We start from the raw sequence: 16,205 nt of genomic DNA on the forward strand, positions 1-16,205 counted from the left end.
TCTCTTCTCAGCCTCAGGAAAAAACCCAACATATTTAGTTCTGGATGTAGACAACTATGGAAAGGGTAGGACCTATGGTCTGTAAGGAACTGGTCTAGAAGATAGCACATTTAAACTTTTATTCTCCATTTCATTTTAATGTTAAAAGATGCCATGACCTCCATGTAGACACCAACCCATGTAACTAGCTAAGAATTTCCAATGTACCCATCACTGCAGTAATCCAGAGGCCAAATACAACAATGTAAGTAGTAGCTTTTCTATACAGGAATGGACAATTTCCTCCAAATTGATCACATTGCTAGGATCATTCTGGAGAAACATAAGGAAAGCGGATAATCTCACTAGCCATTTTGTAGGGGAAGTCCGCAAAAAAAAAAAAAGAAAAAAAGAAGTGTTTTCCATTGTGCCCAGAGAGACGAAACATGAGTTCTCCCTCCACTCCAGAGGTAAGGATTTCCACCATCCAGCGTCTCCCCTTCCCCCCCACATTGGGATCATATGCAGGAATTTGAGTCTCTATAGCTACAGTGTTTTAATAAAACTAGCATCCTTTTTACATGGATTACTTTAATCAGATATGGCAATAATGAAACTCATGGCTGCTCTGACAGCTCACTCAAGATTACAACATAAGAGAACACCTTATCCCACCCCAGCTGGAACTGAGACTTTCCCTCCAACGACTGGAAGTGTCTACAGTGCAACCTTGTTACTCTCTAAATGGAAAATCAGTGAAAGAAAGTCATCAGGTGGTGCACTTACAGCTCCTCCTGGTGGGTGAAAATAGGTAAGGCACAGATTTAAGTAAATTTTCCAGGGATTGGAATTAAAATTATAACCAGGGATTATGGGAGTCTGTGATAAATACAGGTTGAAAATGCCCAAGAAACTCAGAAATGCAATGTCTAATTATAAATTTATTGATTCAGACTGATATAGCCCCAAGGGCTGCCCCTTAGGATAGAACAGAGAAGTAGTAAAAGAAACATATTCAGAGGCCAAAGCTTGATGAAGAGAAAGACCAAAAAACATAGTTATTCCTTTATCCATATAAAAGGGTGTTTTAATGTTTTACAGAAAATACAGCAATATGCATGATTTCAGAATTGGGAAATACTATAAAATGAAAGGAATAGCATAGGTCCAAGTACTAAACGTCTCACACCTTCTCTTTGACATGGTCGCTCAGAAAAATAATGTTATCTGAAAGGAAAAACAACAGAGTAGTTAATTTTCAGGATCAGATAGATATGCATAGCAAGACAAAATACTATCTGCACACACACACAACTTTGTAAGGAAGTTAAAAATAAAATGCAGGGGCTTGTACTCTTTCAGTATCCAAAACAAATATCCCATGAAAAATAACACTGATGGATATCGATGCTTCTATATTTTTCCCCAGGTCAAGAGACTTTTTCAAGGTGAACATAAGTATTTTCAAGCATGTGCCCACAAGCGTCTAACAGGGTTAATGGGCAAATATATCACTAGAGGCAGTTTTCAAAAAAGATCTGAATTTGTCCGTCTTAGAAATCTATTATTACTGATAATTTCTTGCTTATGCTGGACATCCCAAAATGAAATGAGCTGATGCTATCATCCCCCCATAATCGGCATGGAGCAGGACTAAGGAAAGTTCACATTTAACTTCCAGTGGTCTCTTAAATTCTCAATAACCCTACTTTAAAGAGCTATTAAAAAGAACCCCTGAAAGAAGAGACTTGCCATATACCTACAGGCAGGCTCTCTGAAAGTGTGCCAATAACAAGGGTCAATATCACCAGTGTAGTACGTGCTGGGCCATCTGAACAAGTGGGCTTATGACTGCAAGACCATTGCACTTTGGGAACAACCAAAAGTAAATATCGAAAGTGTATGTTTTGTTCACTTCTATATTTGAAACAAGAATGTTTCACTTTGAAAGAAGAATGTTTCCTTTATAACTCAGCTTTTTTGGGCCCATTGCTAAAAAACCCCTAAAGTTTCAGGATACTGATCTCTCCAATAAGACACAGAACTAAAAACAAAAAATCACTGCCATTTAGAGAAGCAAAGAGGACGAGTCTCTGAACTTTCCATCTTTCTTCATGATTGTTCCTAGCCCAAAGAACCAGTCCCCTCCCTCCCTCTTTTGCTATTCTTGGCCACCTCACTCCTACTTTCCAAATTCCCCATGGAGCTATATCCACATGACACTCCTTTCACAGGGAGAAGACCTTAATGTTTAGTGGAAAGCCTAAAATCAAAGGCTTAGACAGAAAAATTTTCCCTGCTGAAGTTGACAAGGCCAATCTTGTACAGCAGTGTACATGTCCAATTTTCTCTCCAATGTGCAGCACAGAGAAAATGCACAAACACCCACTTGCTACAATTTACTGCTGTGTGTCAGCAACTTTTCAGCATTCCACAAATGTTTGCTACCTCTTTCCTGCCTAATTCTTTTCATAAACTGTATCAGATGACACCTACTGGCACAGACCAGGAACTAAAAATACAACCATAGATACATTCTCTCAAAATTCCAAATTATGAAGTTTGGGAATGAGGAGGGGAAGGAGGATAAACCACTTTTAATTTCTCTGTTCCCCTTCAACTTCTGGAAATGGCAAAACAAGATATTTTGACTTAGAAAGTTTGTTACCTGCTATGATTGTTGTGGCCTGCCGCCTCACATTGTTTTTATCTGTATATTCACCGTAGTCTATCTTCCCTTCCACATAGATTCGAGCACTAACATGAACATAAGAATTCAGTTCACAGGCAAGAGGATTACATCATTATTTTTATTCTATAAATTGTCTGTTCAGAGATTTTGCCTCATTTGTCTGTAGTATTTGAGCACTAAAAGCTTTAAGCAGGACATGCTTCTATTTTAACATCTACACTGAACCACCCCCCCACTGTGCCTGGTTCACATTGAATTAACTGATTGTTAAGGCATTCAATCCTCAAGCATTCTTTTTACCCCACTTACCCCTTCTTCACATACTGATATGCCACATCTCTCAGGCCTGGCCTAAACACAGAGATCCTGTGCCATGTTGTCTTTTGGGTGATATCACCTATGTTACATGAAAGGAAGAATAATGAATTACAAATGTGCAGAAGGATGCCATGTCCTCTCTCTAACACAACAAACCGTGGAGGGCTTGTTTCAACACTTAAGTGCTCCTCAGCTAAGAAGTCAAGTGACTGATCTGAAAAATGGAAATTTACTGTTATTGAAACTTCCACTCTTCTTCCTTTCAGGGCCAGAAACACTGTGCAACATGACATAAGTATAACGAGAGAGCATACACTGTGTACCTTTGCTTAGAAACCACGGCTCACATTACACACAATTATTTCTCCCTGCAGCCTGCACATTGTAAACAGGCTAGGAGAAAAGTATGCAGTTACAAATTGAAAGTGGCATCTAAACAAAAATGTAGTCATTATTTCATCTCCAGTGGGAGGTAATGGGAGAATGGACTCTACTCCACCCCCACAAAGTCTATGTGAAATGATGAACAAGCAATAGCTGGAGGCTTCCTCTGTCCTTCTTAGAAAAGTCTGCCACAAATCACTATCCAACAGATGCCTTTGAGAAATACTAAAGTGCTTCCTGGATATACATGATGAGCAAGCTCCTCAGCTAGTATAAACTGGCATAAATGGAGCTACATGGATTTATATCAGCAAAGGCCCTGGATTGGTATTATTTAATGTTAAAACAGCATTACAATAGGTGAAAAACACATTATTCCACTCCAGTAACTACTCAGACTCACCTGCCTGGAACACCTCACTTTCCCCTGATCGCCACATCTCATTGGTTGCAAGAGAAAAAATTGTAACAGGATTTTTCCCCTCCACTTGCCTCATCACAGGGTCCTGTCCTACTCGACCAAGTAACTGGATACGATTCAGGGCTGAAATGTGTGGGACAAAAAATATCAGACTGAGGTGCACCAGGAGAAAAAGGACATATCTTTGAAAGAGTTAAAGTTCAGGATGACTGCTTGGACTGGTCCCAAGAACTTTTGCATGGATCAATTTCAGCTTTTCTAACCTCGATAAGTTACAAGTCAGGATAGTAGTTTATCACAAAACCCAAGGAATCCAGATTCTCTGACTTCTAATGATGCCTATACTAATGCTGACCAAGATCACTGAGGATCCCCCAATACAGGAGTGAAGGATCTGCTCATACTGTTCATTTTCTTCTATTCCTTGTCCTAATACTTCATTTATATATATTTTTATTATATATATATAAAATTTTTAAAAACAAAATCTTGACTTTTGTATTTTTACCATAACAAAGCTGCAATAATTCTTCCCTCACTCCATCATTACAAGCCTTAGTCAAATCTAAAATCCCTTAAAGTTATGTTTTGATGATTACCACCTTTTTTTTTTTGCACTTTAATTCCAATAGAGTTTTAAACAGCCAATGTCTCACTGACTCCTAGCGTTAGTAACAAATGCTTTATATTATTTGAAAAGGATTTCAAGCTTTCAGATGGTATGATGGTTTCTAGTTCTGACAATTTATCACTACTAAAATCATGTCTGAATCAAAAGGGAGGGCGTAAAACAAGATCGTAATCAGAATGGCATAGTAATAAGAACGATAAGTTTTATGTCCAATATTTCATGGCCTGCTATGGCTATAAATTAGTACTTAGAATTCCAGCTTTCCAGTGTTAGAAAGCATTTGCTTCTACCCTTGGTGGTCTGGAAGACAGTCCTGCAGACACCTTTTGTACCTCCAAGATATGCACGTATCTAAAATCGCACAGCTACTCAATTTATCACTGTAACCTTGGTCCTTCTTTGGCCCATTCCCTTTACTGTTTTGTTATTCCCACTCAATTCATTATATATATATATATATATATATATATATATATATATATATATATATAAAATTAGAATGTAAGTTCTAAGGGGCATTAACAGTTGTGCCATGAAGTGCCTAGCATAATTTTGGGCACTATAAAATAATAAATTATTATTTAATAGCAACTGCCTGCTCTCTATTTTCACTGGTTGGATCGCATACAGAGAAACATTTCTGAAGATATGCAGAAATACGATCAGATAAAGATTAGATAAGATAAAACATTGTTTCCCTTAAAAGGTCAACTGCAGCATGATTAAGAAGTCTGAATGAAATAAGATATTACACAAGTAAAATGTAAAAGCTGATGATTCTTGAAGAAAGGAATATTTTTTTGTTCTTCCACAACAGTAATAGCAACATATTATAACATTTATTAAAGACACCACACGTTTGACTATTAGTAGTCTTAGCAGAGAGGAAGAGGACTGAATGGGCCTGGAGACGGAATTTACTCTCACTCTTTGCTGAGGAGCATTTGCTAGTCACTCTGGGAAGAAGATATCTAACCAGGTTTTTATAACATGCTCATCACCATTGTTTCTGAGCGCTTATACTTGTACAGGAGCCTCTTCTGCAAGCAGAGGACATAATACATCTCTGGGCAGACCCATCAGGCACATTTCAGTAGTACTAAGATTCTCAAACAAATAACAGATACTTACATCTTTCAAGTATCAAGGAGGTGGCTGAATCAGACTCATGTCTTATAAACTGACGAAGCACCTAGAAGGACAGACAGATGTTTAAGGTTCCAGGCCAGTTAATCCTGAACACCAGGACTCTGATAATTTGAAGAGATTTAGTTAACAAATAGAGAATAATAATTGAGTTTCAGGGCATTTTCTGAATTAGGGTCCAGTTCAGCAAAATGAAGCTAATAGGATTACACGGGCACTTAAAAGTCAAGCATGTGTTTAGTGCATTGCTGGATGGGAAAAGCTAATGTCCTGAAGCCATGCCTTCAGCTAGTAGCCGTTGGGAAATTTCCTGCCCAACTATCGCTGTTTCTATATGATGTGTAGTAGAAAATATATTTACAGACACTTGGTATTGATTTTTTTTTCTCTGTTATTTTTCTGCTTAACTTTGGGTACAGACAAGATGTGCATATCAGCAGCTCTACATATGATTTTATTGACATAAGTGGTGCAGTGACCCCAATTCACCCTTCAAAAGCTAAAAACAATTAAGTGCCACAAAAATTTGAGACTCACTGTAGGTAAACATAACTGGAGAAAAGGGAAGGAAAGACTCAATGCTTGCAAGTGCCATGTCAGAGGAGGAAGAAAGCGGCAATAGCTGTAAAAAGCCAGGAAGCATATCTGTACAAGATCCATAAACAAGGATTGCAGATATGGTAAATTTCGTACAAGGGGAGAGGGAGGTGGCAGAAGGAGCAAACAGGACCGGCTGACAATCCTTCTAGTGACAAAGATTAAAATCGAGGCTAATGCAACAGAAAAATGCTTTGGCATATTGATTTGGCCACCTACTTTGGCATTTTGCTTTTTACGTTTAAGATATCTAGAATTAATGCCCTGTGTATGCCAGTCAGATTTATAGAATCATTTTTCATTTGGCTTAAAATGACTGTTAAATTAAGGCCAGAAAACAAAATCTTGGAATTCCCCAAAGCTATGGGTTCTGCAGTGTTTATGAACGAAATGAGGCACAGTATACCTGATGGGTGGAAGAAACAACATGAGGCCTGACAGACACAAAGGGAAACTTTTATTTTTCCTAATAATGGATTCAACTTTGCAGTATGTACGGTTGCATGGCATGGGGGTGGTTTACGTAGGAAGAGCTTTTCCTATATATTACAACGGAATTTAATATGATGTTGTAAGTATTCCATACTGTACTGTAATGATCCCCTGTGATTTTTCTACCCACACGGGGAGAGTTGTGCAAGTTCTTTATCACAGAGTATGGTTTGATGGACGTAAATTATTCATTTAAACAGGAAATATGATACAACTTACAGTTAAGGATGGTGGTGAAGAGAATGAGAACTATGGAGTCAAAATTAATATCTATGACAGATACATTTTTGCAAATATTTTGGTGGAGAGCCTTGCTACCTTCTGGGTTGTGATTCAACCAACTAGTGGGGCTGAAACAGAAAGAAGGTTACTAACCCTCTTGGCAGTTCCAGTCCTGGTACGAGAGAAAGTTTTTGGAGCAACTGATACAATACTTTCCGTATTAAAGCATTAAATAGATCACACTGCATAAGTTTGCCACAGTGGGTGTAATGGGATCAAGTACCACCTCAGGTCATACCTCTGTGAAGAAGGGCTTTTAGTTGCGGAAAATCTTGCTAAGGGAGAACAGTAAGAGCCAGCTGTCAGTTACTGAGGAATCCTAAGGAACCCAGATGAATGTTATGATTTGATGGGTCTACAGAGAGTGTTCAATTAGCCAATTTTTGATTATTGCAGCAAGGAAAACAGTCTCACTCATTCAACAGTGGTGACAGGAATTACTTTCTTTTGGAGCCCCCTACAGGGAAACATGTGCACTTGTAAATAATACAATGCATCATTACATTAAATAATGTGTGACAGGCACTCAGAGCAAGATTCAGCTAGCCTAGGGTGGGAAGAGTGGTTAAAACCTTGATTACTTTGATACAGAAAGAAAAGAAACACTGCTTACTCTATCTATCTATATCTATATCTATCTATATCTATACACACATATATTTTTCCTTACAGCCTTAAAGAAAAAAATTATAGTTAGGATGCCTGGTTAAAGTGCTTCAAGTTCAAAAATGGAAGGACATAGCACTCACAAGCAGAGAACTAGGCACACGTTTACAACTTTGCAGGACTGTGTATTTAACAGTGTATTAAGATGAAGGATTTTGCATGCAATTATTTTTAATGGTAACATAAGAACAATACTGCACATAGTTAATTATGTTACCATTTAAATTGTTCATGCACTAGACTGTACATCATTAGACTGTGCATGATACAAAATTTTTAACAAAACAAAACCAGTAACTTGTTACCTGTATTATTGGCCTGCGCAACATTTCGGCTGTTTTCTTTTTCTGTGATTAGACTGTGAATTTAAGAACATGGGAGGGTGGAAAAAAACAACAGAAGATGAGCATTCAATTTCCCCTACCAGTTAGGTCATGTCTATACATATGGTGCTGCAGCGGCACAGCTGCACCGTTGCAGCGCATCTGGTAGTGATGCTTTATGCTAAAATAAAATGCTGACACAATCCTGTCCACATCAGCACTTATATTGGTGTAACTTATGTAGCTCAGGAGGGTGGTTTATTCACACCCTTGAGTGACATAAATTATGTCAACATAAGCAGCAGTGTAGCCAATGCTTCATATCTATTTAAATCATTAGTTGATTCTGCCACTTAACATTCCCTCCCCCCCACCATACACATGTCAGATCACAAGAACGGCCATACTAGGTCAGACCAAAGGTCCATCTACCCCAGTATCCTGTCTTCCAACAGTGGCCAACTAAATCGAACTAAACATTTACTTTTTAATAGTCTCATTCAAAACACAGGGCAGGTCTACGCAGACTACAGGGCCACAGCTGCACCGGTGCAACTGCAGCGCTTCAGTGCAGACACTACTATACCTCAGTGAGAGTCGGAAGCCCTCCCGCTGACACAGCGCTGCCTACGCTGGGGGTTAGGTCAGTACCAACTGCATCGCTCAGGGGTGTGAATTTTCCCCAGCCCCGAACAACACAGGCATCATGCCTATGTCCTTCTGCAATGCAGCCCTGACCACACTACAAAACCTTGGCATCCAGGGCCAACAAGCCCAAAAGCCTAATGGCTCCACAGCTACCGCGCAACCCTGCCCCTGGCTCCCGTGCGGCCAGAGTGAGCTCCCAGGGCACTGCCGGGACGAGAGACCTCCCTGGGCTGCTCCCACCCCCAGCACAGAAACCCTGGCCAGACCCCAAACAGGCACCTCACCCCCCCCCCCCGGGTTGTGCTGCCAAACTGGACCGGGAGGGGAGCAGCTCGGAGGGGCCCGAGCGGAGGCGGGGGGGTCGGAAGGGATCTAAGAGGGGCGGGGCCGCTGGGCTCGGGCCGTCACGCGCTCACCGCGCGCCGGGGCAAGGCTCTGTCCCCGCGGTGTCCGGCTCCGGCCTCGCGGCGAGGCTGGCACTGGCGCCGGAAACACGCGCCCAGCCCCGCCCCTTCCCTCCGTCTGCGAGCGGGGAAAGTCGGAAAGGGTCCGGCCGGAAACTCGACCCCGCCTCCGCAGTTCCGGCGGCGACTGGGCCCGAGCCCAGGCCGAGGCGGTTCCCGCCCTGCGCCGGGGCTCCGTCCGGCTCCTCCCTGCTCCACTAGGGAGGGGGCCGGGTGCTCGGCGCTGCGCTGCCGCCCAGGCGTTACGGCGGTGTCCGCGCCTGAGCCGAGGCCTCAGCCGCTGCTGCTGGCCCCTCCCACCCCGCGCGCGAGCCGCGCAGCAGCGCCCTGGCCGGGGGCGGGGCTTGTCGTTAAGTTTCCATGTGCGGAAAATCGAAACCCCCGCCCCGCCCCTTCCCCGAGGCCACGCCCCTGCTCGCTCTACCCCCCCCCCCCTTTCGCGCTCGCTCGCGGTCAGCGGGCAGGAGCGCAGGCTCTGGGACGCGCTCACCTGTGGCGGCGCTCGGAAGCGGCTGGTGCGTCTCTCTGGCTCCTGGGCGCGCGCGCGGGGCAGGGGGTCTACACTCGCTGCCCCCGCCCGCGGGAGCTGCGGAGCCGGCCGTCAGGGCAGAGGCAGCGCACAGGCAGCGCCTGGCCGCCCGGCACGTGGGCGCTCGCGGGAGATGCCGGCAGCTTCCCTGGAGCGTGCCCGCCCTGCTGCAGCTGGCTACCGGCCTTTTAACATCCCGGGCAGCAGAGCTGCCCGGAGCCACTAGGGTCCCGTTTTGACAGGGTGTTTTGGTTAAAAAAACCCACACAGACAGATGCCTGGCAACCCTGGGCAGATAGGCTTGTGGCCAAGGACGATCACTGCCCCCCCACCCCCGGACCAGGTTTCAGGAGAGTTGGAATTGACCGGCAAAGCCGCAAATTTGCTGCTCGAGTACTTCGTCGCGGTTGCTTTAAGCTGCTTTGGTGTATCAGTTGTGACCTAGGAGGGTGGTTATAAAGATAAAACTTTTTGACTCTCTGCATCTCATTAAATTAGCTTCTCCCGTCTCCTCTCTCCCCCCCCCCCCCGTGACAATGTAAAGTAGTGACAATTTAAAATAGTCAGAGCTGCTAAGGGGGAATGTTCTCAACAGTTTATCTGAATTGTGTGTGTGTTCCTGTCTCAGTTTACCCTATATGCAGAAAGAACAGGAGGACTTCTGGCACCTTGGAGACTAACATTTATTTAAGCATAAGCTTTTGTGAGCTAGAGCTCACTTCATCGGCTGCTACTCTGAAATTTACCCTATATGTTACTCAAGTATCTAAGTGATGAGACAAGGGTGTGTGATCATTGCAGAGTCCCCCAGGGGCAGGTGTAACTGCTGTCTAGGCCCACACTACAGTTGACACTCTGTGTCTTAGCAACTGATGTTTAGGGGTCATCTGTAAGAATCAAGCTGAGGTACTAGAGAACAAAGTGAGAGGAGCAGGGCTGTGACCTGTTTGCCTAGAAAAGAGACAAAGGAAGAAGGCAGGACAGGAGGTCCTGACTGACTCGGGCTGCTGGTGAATCTTCTGGTTTGGGACTCCAAGGGAGAGCTCAGGGCTCTGAATGCCCCTAACATGGACTGTGTTGAACGTTCCTGATTTCTGTGCTAACAGGAGTAGTTCTACACTATGTCTCCATTGACTAGTAAACCCTTCTGTTTTACAATGCTGGCAGAGTCATTGTTGACTGATGTTGGTGCATTGCCTTTTGGGGGCATGCAAGGCTTCCCCAGGTGGCCCAGCCAGGTGGACTCACTGCAGGAAGCTCTCAGTGTGAAGAGAGGTGCTGAATGCTCCAAAGCCAGACCGAGGAAGCAGTGAAGCCGAGGAGGCTTCTTGACCTGGTGGGAGAGTGCCCTTAGGGGACACATTACTTGAGAATCCTGCCTAACTTCATTTAGAGGCATTTCAGAGCACTGAGACTGACTGATAATAGCTCAAGTGATTATTCATCATCAACTTACTACAAGAAATTTGGAAAGCATTTTGTTAAAACCTTTTCAGTCATTTGTAATATTCTCAAAAACACATCTGATTCAGAAAGTTGAGGAAACGAGAGGGTCATCGATTTTGGATCTGTTTTGGCTAACAGGAACGAAGTAGTTGTAAATGGGAAGGTGGTCATGGACTTAGGAGGAAGCAATTATGAGCAGAGAAACATTCAAGATCCTATGGAAAGGAGGACATGAGAACAACAAAACAAGGACACTAGACATGAGAGGCACATTTCAACCAACTCAGAATAGAAGGAGGAAAAGGAGTTGAAGGGGGCTGGCCATTCCTAAAAGATGTAATACTAGAGATTCAACATCAGCCTATTCCACAAAGATAAGAAGAGCCAGAGGAGGCCAATGCTATCTGAAAACGATGTAAGATACATACAGGAAATGGAAGGGCACATCACCAAGGAATTATACATGGGAATGGCACAAGCATGTAAGGACCCCCCCCCAAACAAAAAAAACAGGAAACCAAGGCAAAGAATGAGTTACAGCTGGCAAGGAATGTTAGAGAGGACAAGAATGGGTTCTTTAAATATGTCAGAGAAAAAAAAAAGAAAGATCAAAGATCGTGTGGGTCTCTGACCCACTGCAGAAGATGAGCTGGTAGTGGAAGATTATAGGAAGCCAGAGCTGCTCAGTGCCTACTTTGTTTTATCCTTCACACACAAAAAACATTTGATCAGATAACTAGCAAAGTTACCATAGACAATAAGGGGGAAGGGGTGCAGATTGGGATAAGTAAACACATCAGATCTTCTGACCAATTTGAATTAATTCAAATTACCGGAGCCTGATGCTGTTCACCTGAGGGTATTGAAGAATTAGCTGAAGAAATCTGAGTCACTGGCAGTATTTGCAAACTCATGGATCACAAGAGAGGTCCCGCAAGACTGGAGAAGAGTTAGCGTAGCACCCATCTTGAAAAAGGATGAGCCAGGGAACTATAGACCAGTCAGCCTGACTTCGATACCTAGGAAGCTTCAACATATAAAACATTCATTTTGTGAATGCCTGGAGGATGAAGAGGTAATTGTTAGCAGCCAGCATAGATTTACCCAGAACAAATCATGCTAAACCAGCTTGGATTTCCTTTTTTGACAGAGTAACTGGTTTGGTGGATAAGGGGAATGTGGTGGACCTAATATACCTGGACTTCAGCAAGGTTTTTGACACAGTCCCTGTCCCACATGACATTCTCTTAAGTAAGCTGGAGAAATGTGGGATTGGCAGAACTACCATTAAGTGGATACATAATTGGTTAAACAACAAGTAATTATTCATGGAATTATGTCAGATTGGAGGGAAGCCTCAAGTGGGGTTCCACAGCGATCTGTTCTGGGTCCAGTGTTGTTTAACATCTTTATTAATGACCTAGATGTGGGAATAGGGAGCATACTGATCAAATTTTCAGATGACAAAGCGGGGCAGGGAAGATTGCCAATACTTTGGAGGATAGAGCTAAAATTCTAAAGGGATTTGGATAAATTGGAGAACTGGGTCACAGACAAAATGAAATTCAACAAAGACAAATGTAAGATGTTACACTTGAGGGAAAAAATCAAATGCACAAATACAGAATGGGGGATAACCAGCTTGGCAGCAGCACTGCTGAGAAGCATCTGGGAGTTTTAGTGGATCACAACCTCAGCATGAGTCAGCAATGTGATGCTATTGCAAAAACAAACATGCAATTTGAAGTTGCATTAACAGACATAGCTTGCAAGTCACAGGAGGGGACAGTACCATTCGACTTTGCACTGGTTAGGCCTCAGCTGGAGTAGCATGTCCCATTTTGGTCACCACTGTAGAGAAAGAAGGTAGAAAAACTGGAAAGGATCCAGAGATGGACAAAAATTGTTAAAAAGGGATGGAATGCAAGCCACATGAGCAAAGGCTGAAGGAACTGTGTATGTTTAGTTTGGGGAAAAAAAGGAGATTAAGGGGAGACATGAGAGTCTTGAAATACTTGAAAGGCTCCCATAAAAAAAAACTTGAAAAGACAGTTGTTCTCTTGCCGCAGAGGGAAGGACAAGAGTCAATGGGTTCAAACTACAGCATAGCAGATTTAGATTAAATCTCAGGAAAAACTTCCTAACTGTAAGAAGAGTAGGACAATGGAACAGATGCCTAGGGAACTTGTAGAAGCTCCTTCACTGGAGGCTTTCAAGAGAAGGCTGGTTAGTCATCTGTCTTGAACGGTTTAGCCACAACAAATCTGCATCTAGGCAGGGGTTTAGACTAGATGCCTCTTGCAGTCCCTTCTAACCCTATGGTTCTACATCAGGGTGGGCAGACTTTTTGGCCTGAGGGCCACATCTGGGTATAGAAGTTGTATGGTGAGAAATGAACGCTCATGAAATTGGGGGTTGGGGTGAGGGATTTGGGGTGCAGGAGGGTACTCCAGGCTGGAACTGAAGGGTTTGGAGGGCAAGAGGGGGAATCAGGGCTAGGGCAGGGGTGTAGTGGGGGTTGAGGACTCCAGCTGGGGGTGCAGATTCTGGGGTGGGGAAGATCAGGGCTGGGGTACAGTGTGGGCTCAGAGGTGCAGGCTCCAGGCAGTGCTTGCTGCTGCCTCTGGGAGCTGTTTGAGGTATGTCCCCCCTCTGGCTCCTACGTGGAGGTGCAGCCAGACAGCTCTGTGCACTGCCCTGTCTGCGGGTGCTGCCCCTGCAGCTCCCATTGGGTTCCCAGCCAGTGGGAACTGTGGGGGTGGGAACAGTGTGCAGAGGCCCCTGGCTGCCCCTACACATAGGAGCTGGAAGCAGGACATGCCACTGCTTCCAGGAGCCACATGGAAAGCCCCTGATCCTGCTCCCCAGCAGCAGCTCGAGGGCCAGATTAAAAGTTCTGACAGACCAGACATGGCCTGTGGGCTGTAGTTTGCCCACACCTGTTCTATATCATTTTAGATGAAGTTTCTTCTGTTTGGATTTAGAAGAGAGTGCAACTATTTGTCAAGTTTAACTGTTTAATTTAAGTTTTGCAACTACAATTCCTATTTCCCCCCCAAATGATAAAATCAGATTTTAGCTTACAGTAGCAATGACTGAAAAATTGTTTTGACAGCCGATTTTCTAGATGTTATTGCATTTTAGCCAAATCAGCTTACTGCCAAGTTATGCTGTAATGAAATCATATTTTGGGGCATAAACAGAAAGTAAATGCTAACGATGCACTTCTAGGCTACTTTGTTTCCTGTCATTAGTTACTGATTTCTCCAACACAACAGCTGAAAGTTAAGTTTCTCACATGGAATAGTACCAAACACTGCTGACCATTTCTATTTCAAGTACAAAATTGGCTTTCCTACAGAACTGCACACTCCCTTGACAAGCTTATTAGTCACTGAGAACATGCTACAGTTACGCTGCTTAAGATATCAAAGCAACAAGACCCCTTTCCTAACCTACAACCACCATTTTAGGGTTTTGGGTTGTTTTTTTTTTAAAGTAATCTTTCTTCCATCAGCACACAAGTTGAGAGTCAACATGTGTCATGCTTTAGTCTCAGCAAGCCTTAACTTGATTTTTTTATGGGGAGAGACTTCAAAAAGGCTGGTAGTGTTGCCATTATAGTATCTTTTAATCAGGTAGACCCATCACCTCAATCTTCGTTAGTTCTAATTTCAGGAAACCCACTGCATTAAATGCTGGGCAATTTCCTGGCGTTTCTAGATTTCATCATTATTAGGGATGAATCAGATTCAGCAAGTTTGAAAAGTGGTTTAAGTAGTATAAGGGCCCTACCATCAAACATTAACCCTGCCTCCTGACCCTCTAAGCCCCCCCTCATCTGTCACTGGAAGTCCCACCCCTGGGAGTATTACTTCCAGGGTCAAGCTGGGCACGTGACCAGAAGCAAGGTGTGTCATGTGACCCCTCAAAGAGCTCTTCTCACTGCTCTCTATCAATCAAGAAGTTTCAGCTGCTCAGGACCACCTCCAGAGGAGATTTGACCTATCAGGGACAGTTCCAGGGCAGGGTGACCCATCTGGAGGTGGTTCGTGTGACACCTCTAAGAACTCCTCCGACCTCCCTCTACCACCCTTATGCTAAACATTTCAGAGAGCAACCAGATATTTTATCATGTAAAGTTTCTATTAAAGTTTCAAAAGTTAAGTATTTTTATTGGAAAATTATATTTTGAGACGAGCCAAGTTCACAAATTCAGGCAACTCTACTCACTACAAGATAGGAGTTTTCCATCAAGTTCTGTGACCCTAACACTAGTTTTCTGATCGTTCCTACCCTGTGCATGGTTCACTAGCCAATAACTGCATGGTTGTTGTAATATCAAATCTATGAAGTACTTGGCAGTTCCTTCATTTACACAATACCATGTTGCTCCTCTTTCTCCCCCCCCCCCCCCAAAAAAAAAGCAGAAACATGACAAGTTGTTCATTTAGAGGAATATTGTACTCAAGAATCTCCTGCCCATGAATGTATTTTGCTACAGGTTAAAAGGGGCAGCTTGCTTGGAAGCAGGAAGGAACTTAAGTTCAGTCTCCATCCTGAATCTCTACACTCTTCCTCACCTGAGCTGATCTACATTTAACAGATAACAGGGCTAGAGCACTCAGAAAAAAAGTTAGTGGGTGTTTAGCACCCACTGGCAACTAACTCCCCTCTTTCCCCCAGTCTGCCAGCTGCCCCACTGATCAACTCCTCCTGCTCCCTTCCAGTACCTCTTGCCCACAGCGATCAGAGGTTCTGCAGCATGCAGGAGGTGCAGCAGGGGGAGGGGGGAGGAGCGGGGACAGGGCAGAACTGGATGGGAAGTGGTGGGGCAGGGGTGAAACAAGGGCAGGAAGAGGCAGAGTGGAGGGGTGAGCACCCTGGAGCCCAGAGGAAGCCAGCACCTGTGCCCAGGACTATGTTAGTGTGAATCAGTTTTTTAAAAAGTTAGGTATCAATATACTCAGTTTCAAAACTATTAATAAGTGCTGAGTCAAAGGAAACACTGAAGTTTGAATAGACCAGATTTGGTGGGGCCAGTTCATTTAAAAAAAAAAAAAAAACAAAACTTTCCTGGCTACTGTCCTCAGCTCCAACTACAAGGTGGTCTTGGGCTGGAGGTAGTTCAGCATTCCCATGTCCATTCAGATCTTTGCTCCCCTCTTGAGACTACTGGCAGGGATG

General features: G+C 43.7%; 1 protein-coding gene across 1 annotated transcript; it reads right to left on the reverse strand.

The window, feature by feature from the left end:
* Nucleotides 1–902: 902 nt before the first annotated feature.
* On the reverse strand, nt 903–9,348 carry SSBP1 (single stranded DNA binding protein 1). The gene is made up of 7 exons (XM_084633018.1): nt 8,996–9,348; nt 7,914–7,966; nt 5,557–5,617; nt 3,777–3,917; nt 2,981–3,068; nt 2,648–2,736; nt 903–1,206 (listed from the first exon to the last, which is right to left on the reverse strand). The coding sequence occupies exons 2-7, from the start codon at nt 7,935–7,937 to the stop codon at nt 1,163–1,165; spliced, it is 447 nt and encodes a 148-aa protein (XP_084489144.1). The 5' UTR covers nt 7,938–7,966; nt 8,996–9,348; the 3' UTR covers nt 903–1,162.
* Between the last annotated feature and the right edge of the window lie 6,857 nt (nt 9,349–16,205).

Source organism: Lepidochelys olivacea (assembly GCF_965140295.1).
Source record: "Lepidochelys olivacea isolate rLepOli2 genome assembly, chromosome: 1".
In the NCBI taxonomy this organism is placed as follows: domain Eukaryota; kingdom Metazoa; phylum Chordata; order Testudines; family Cheloniidae; genus Lepidochelys; species Lepidochelys olivacea.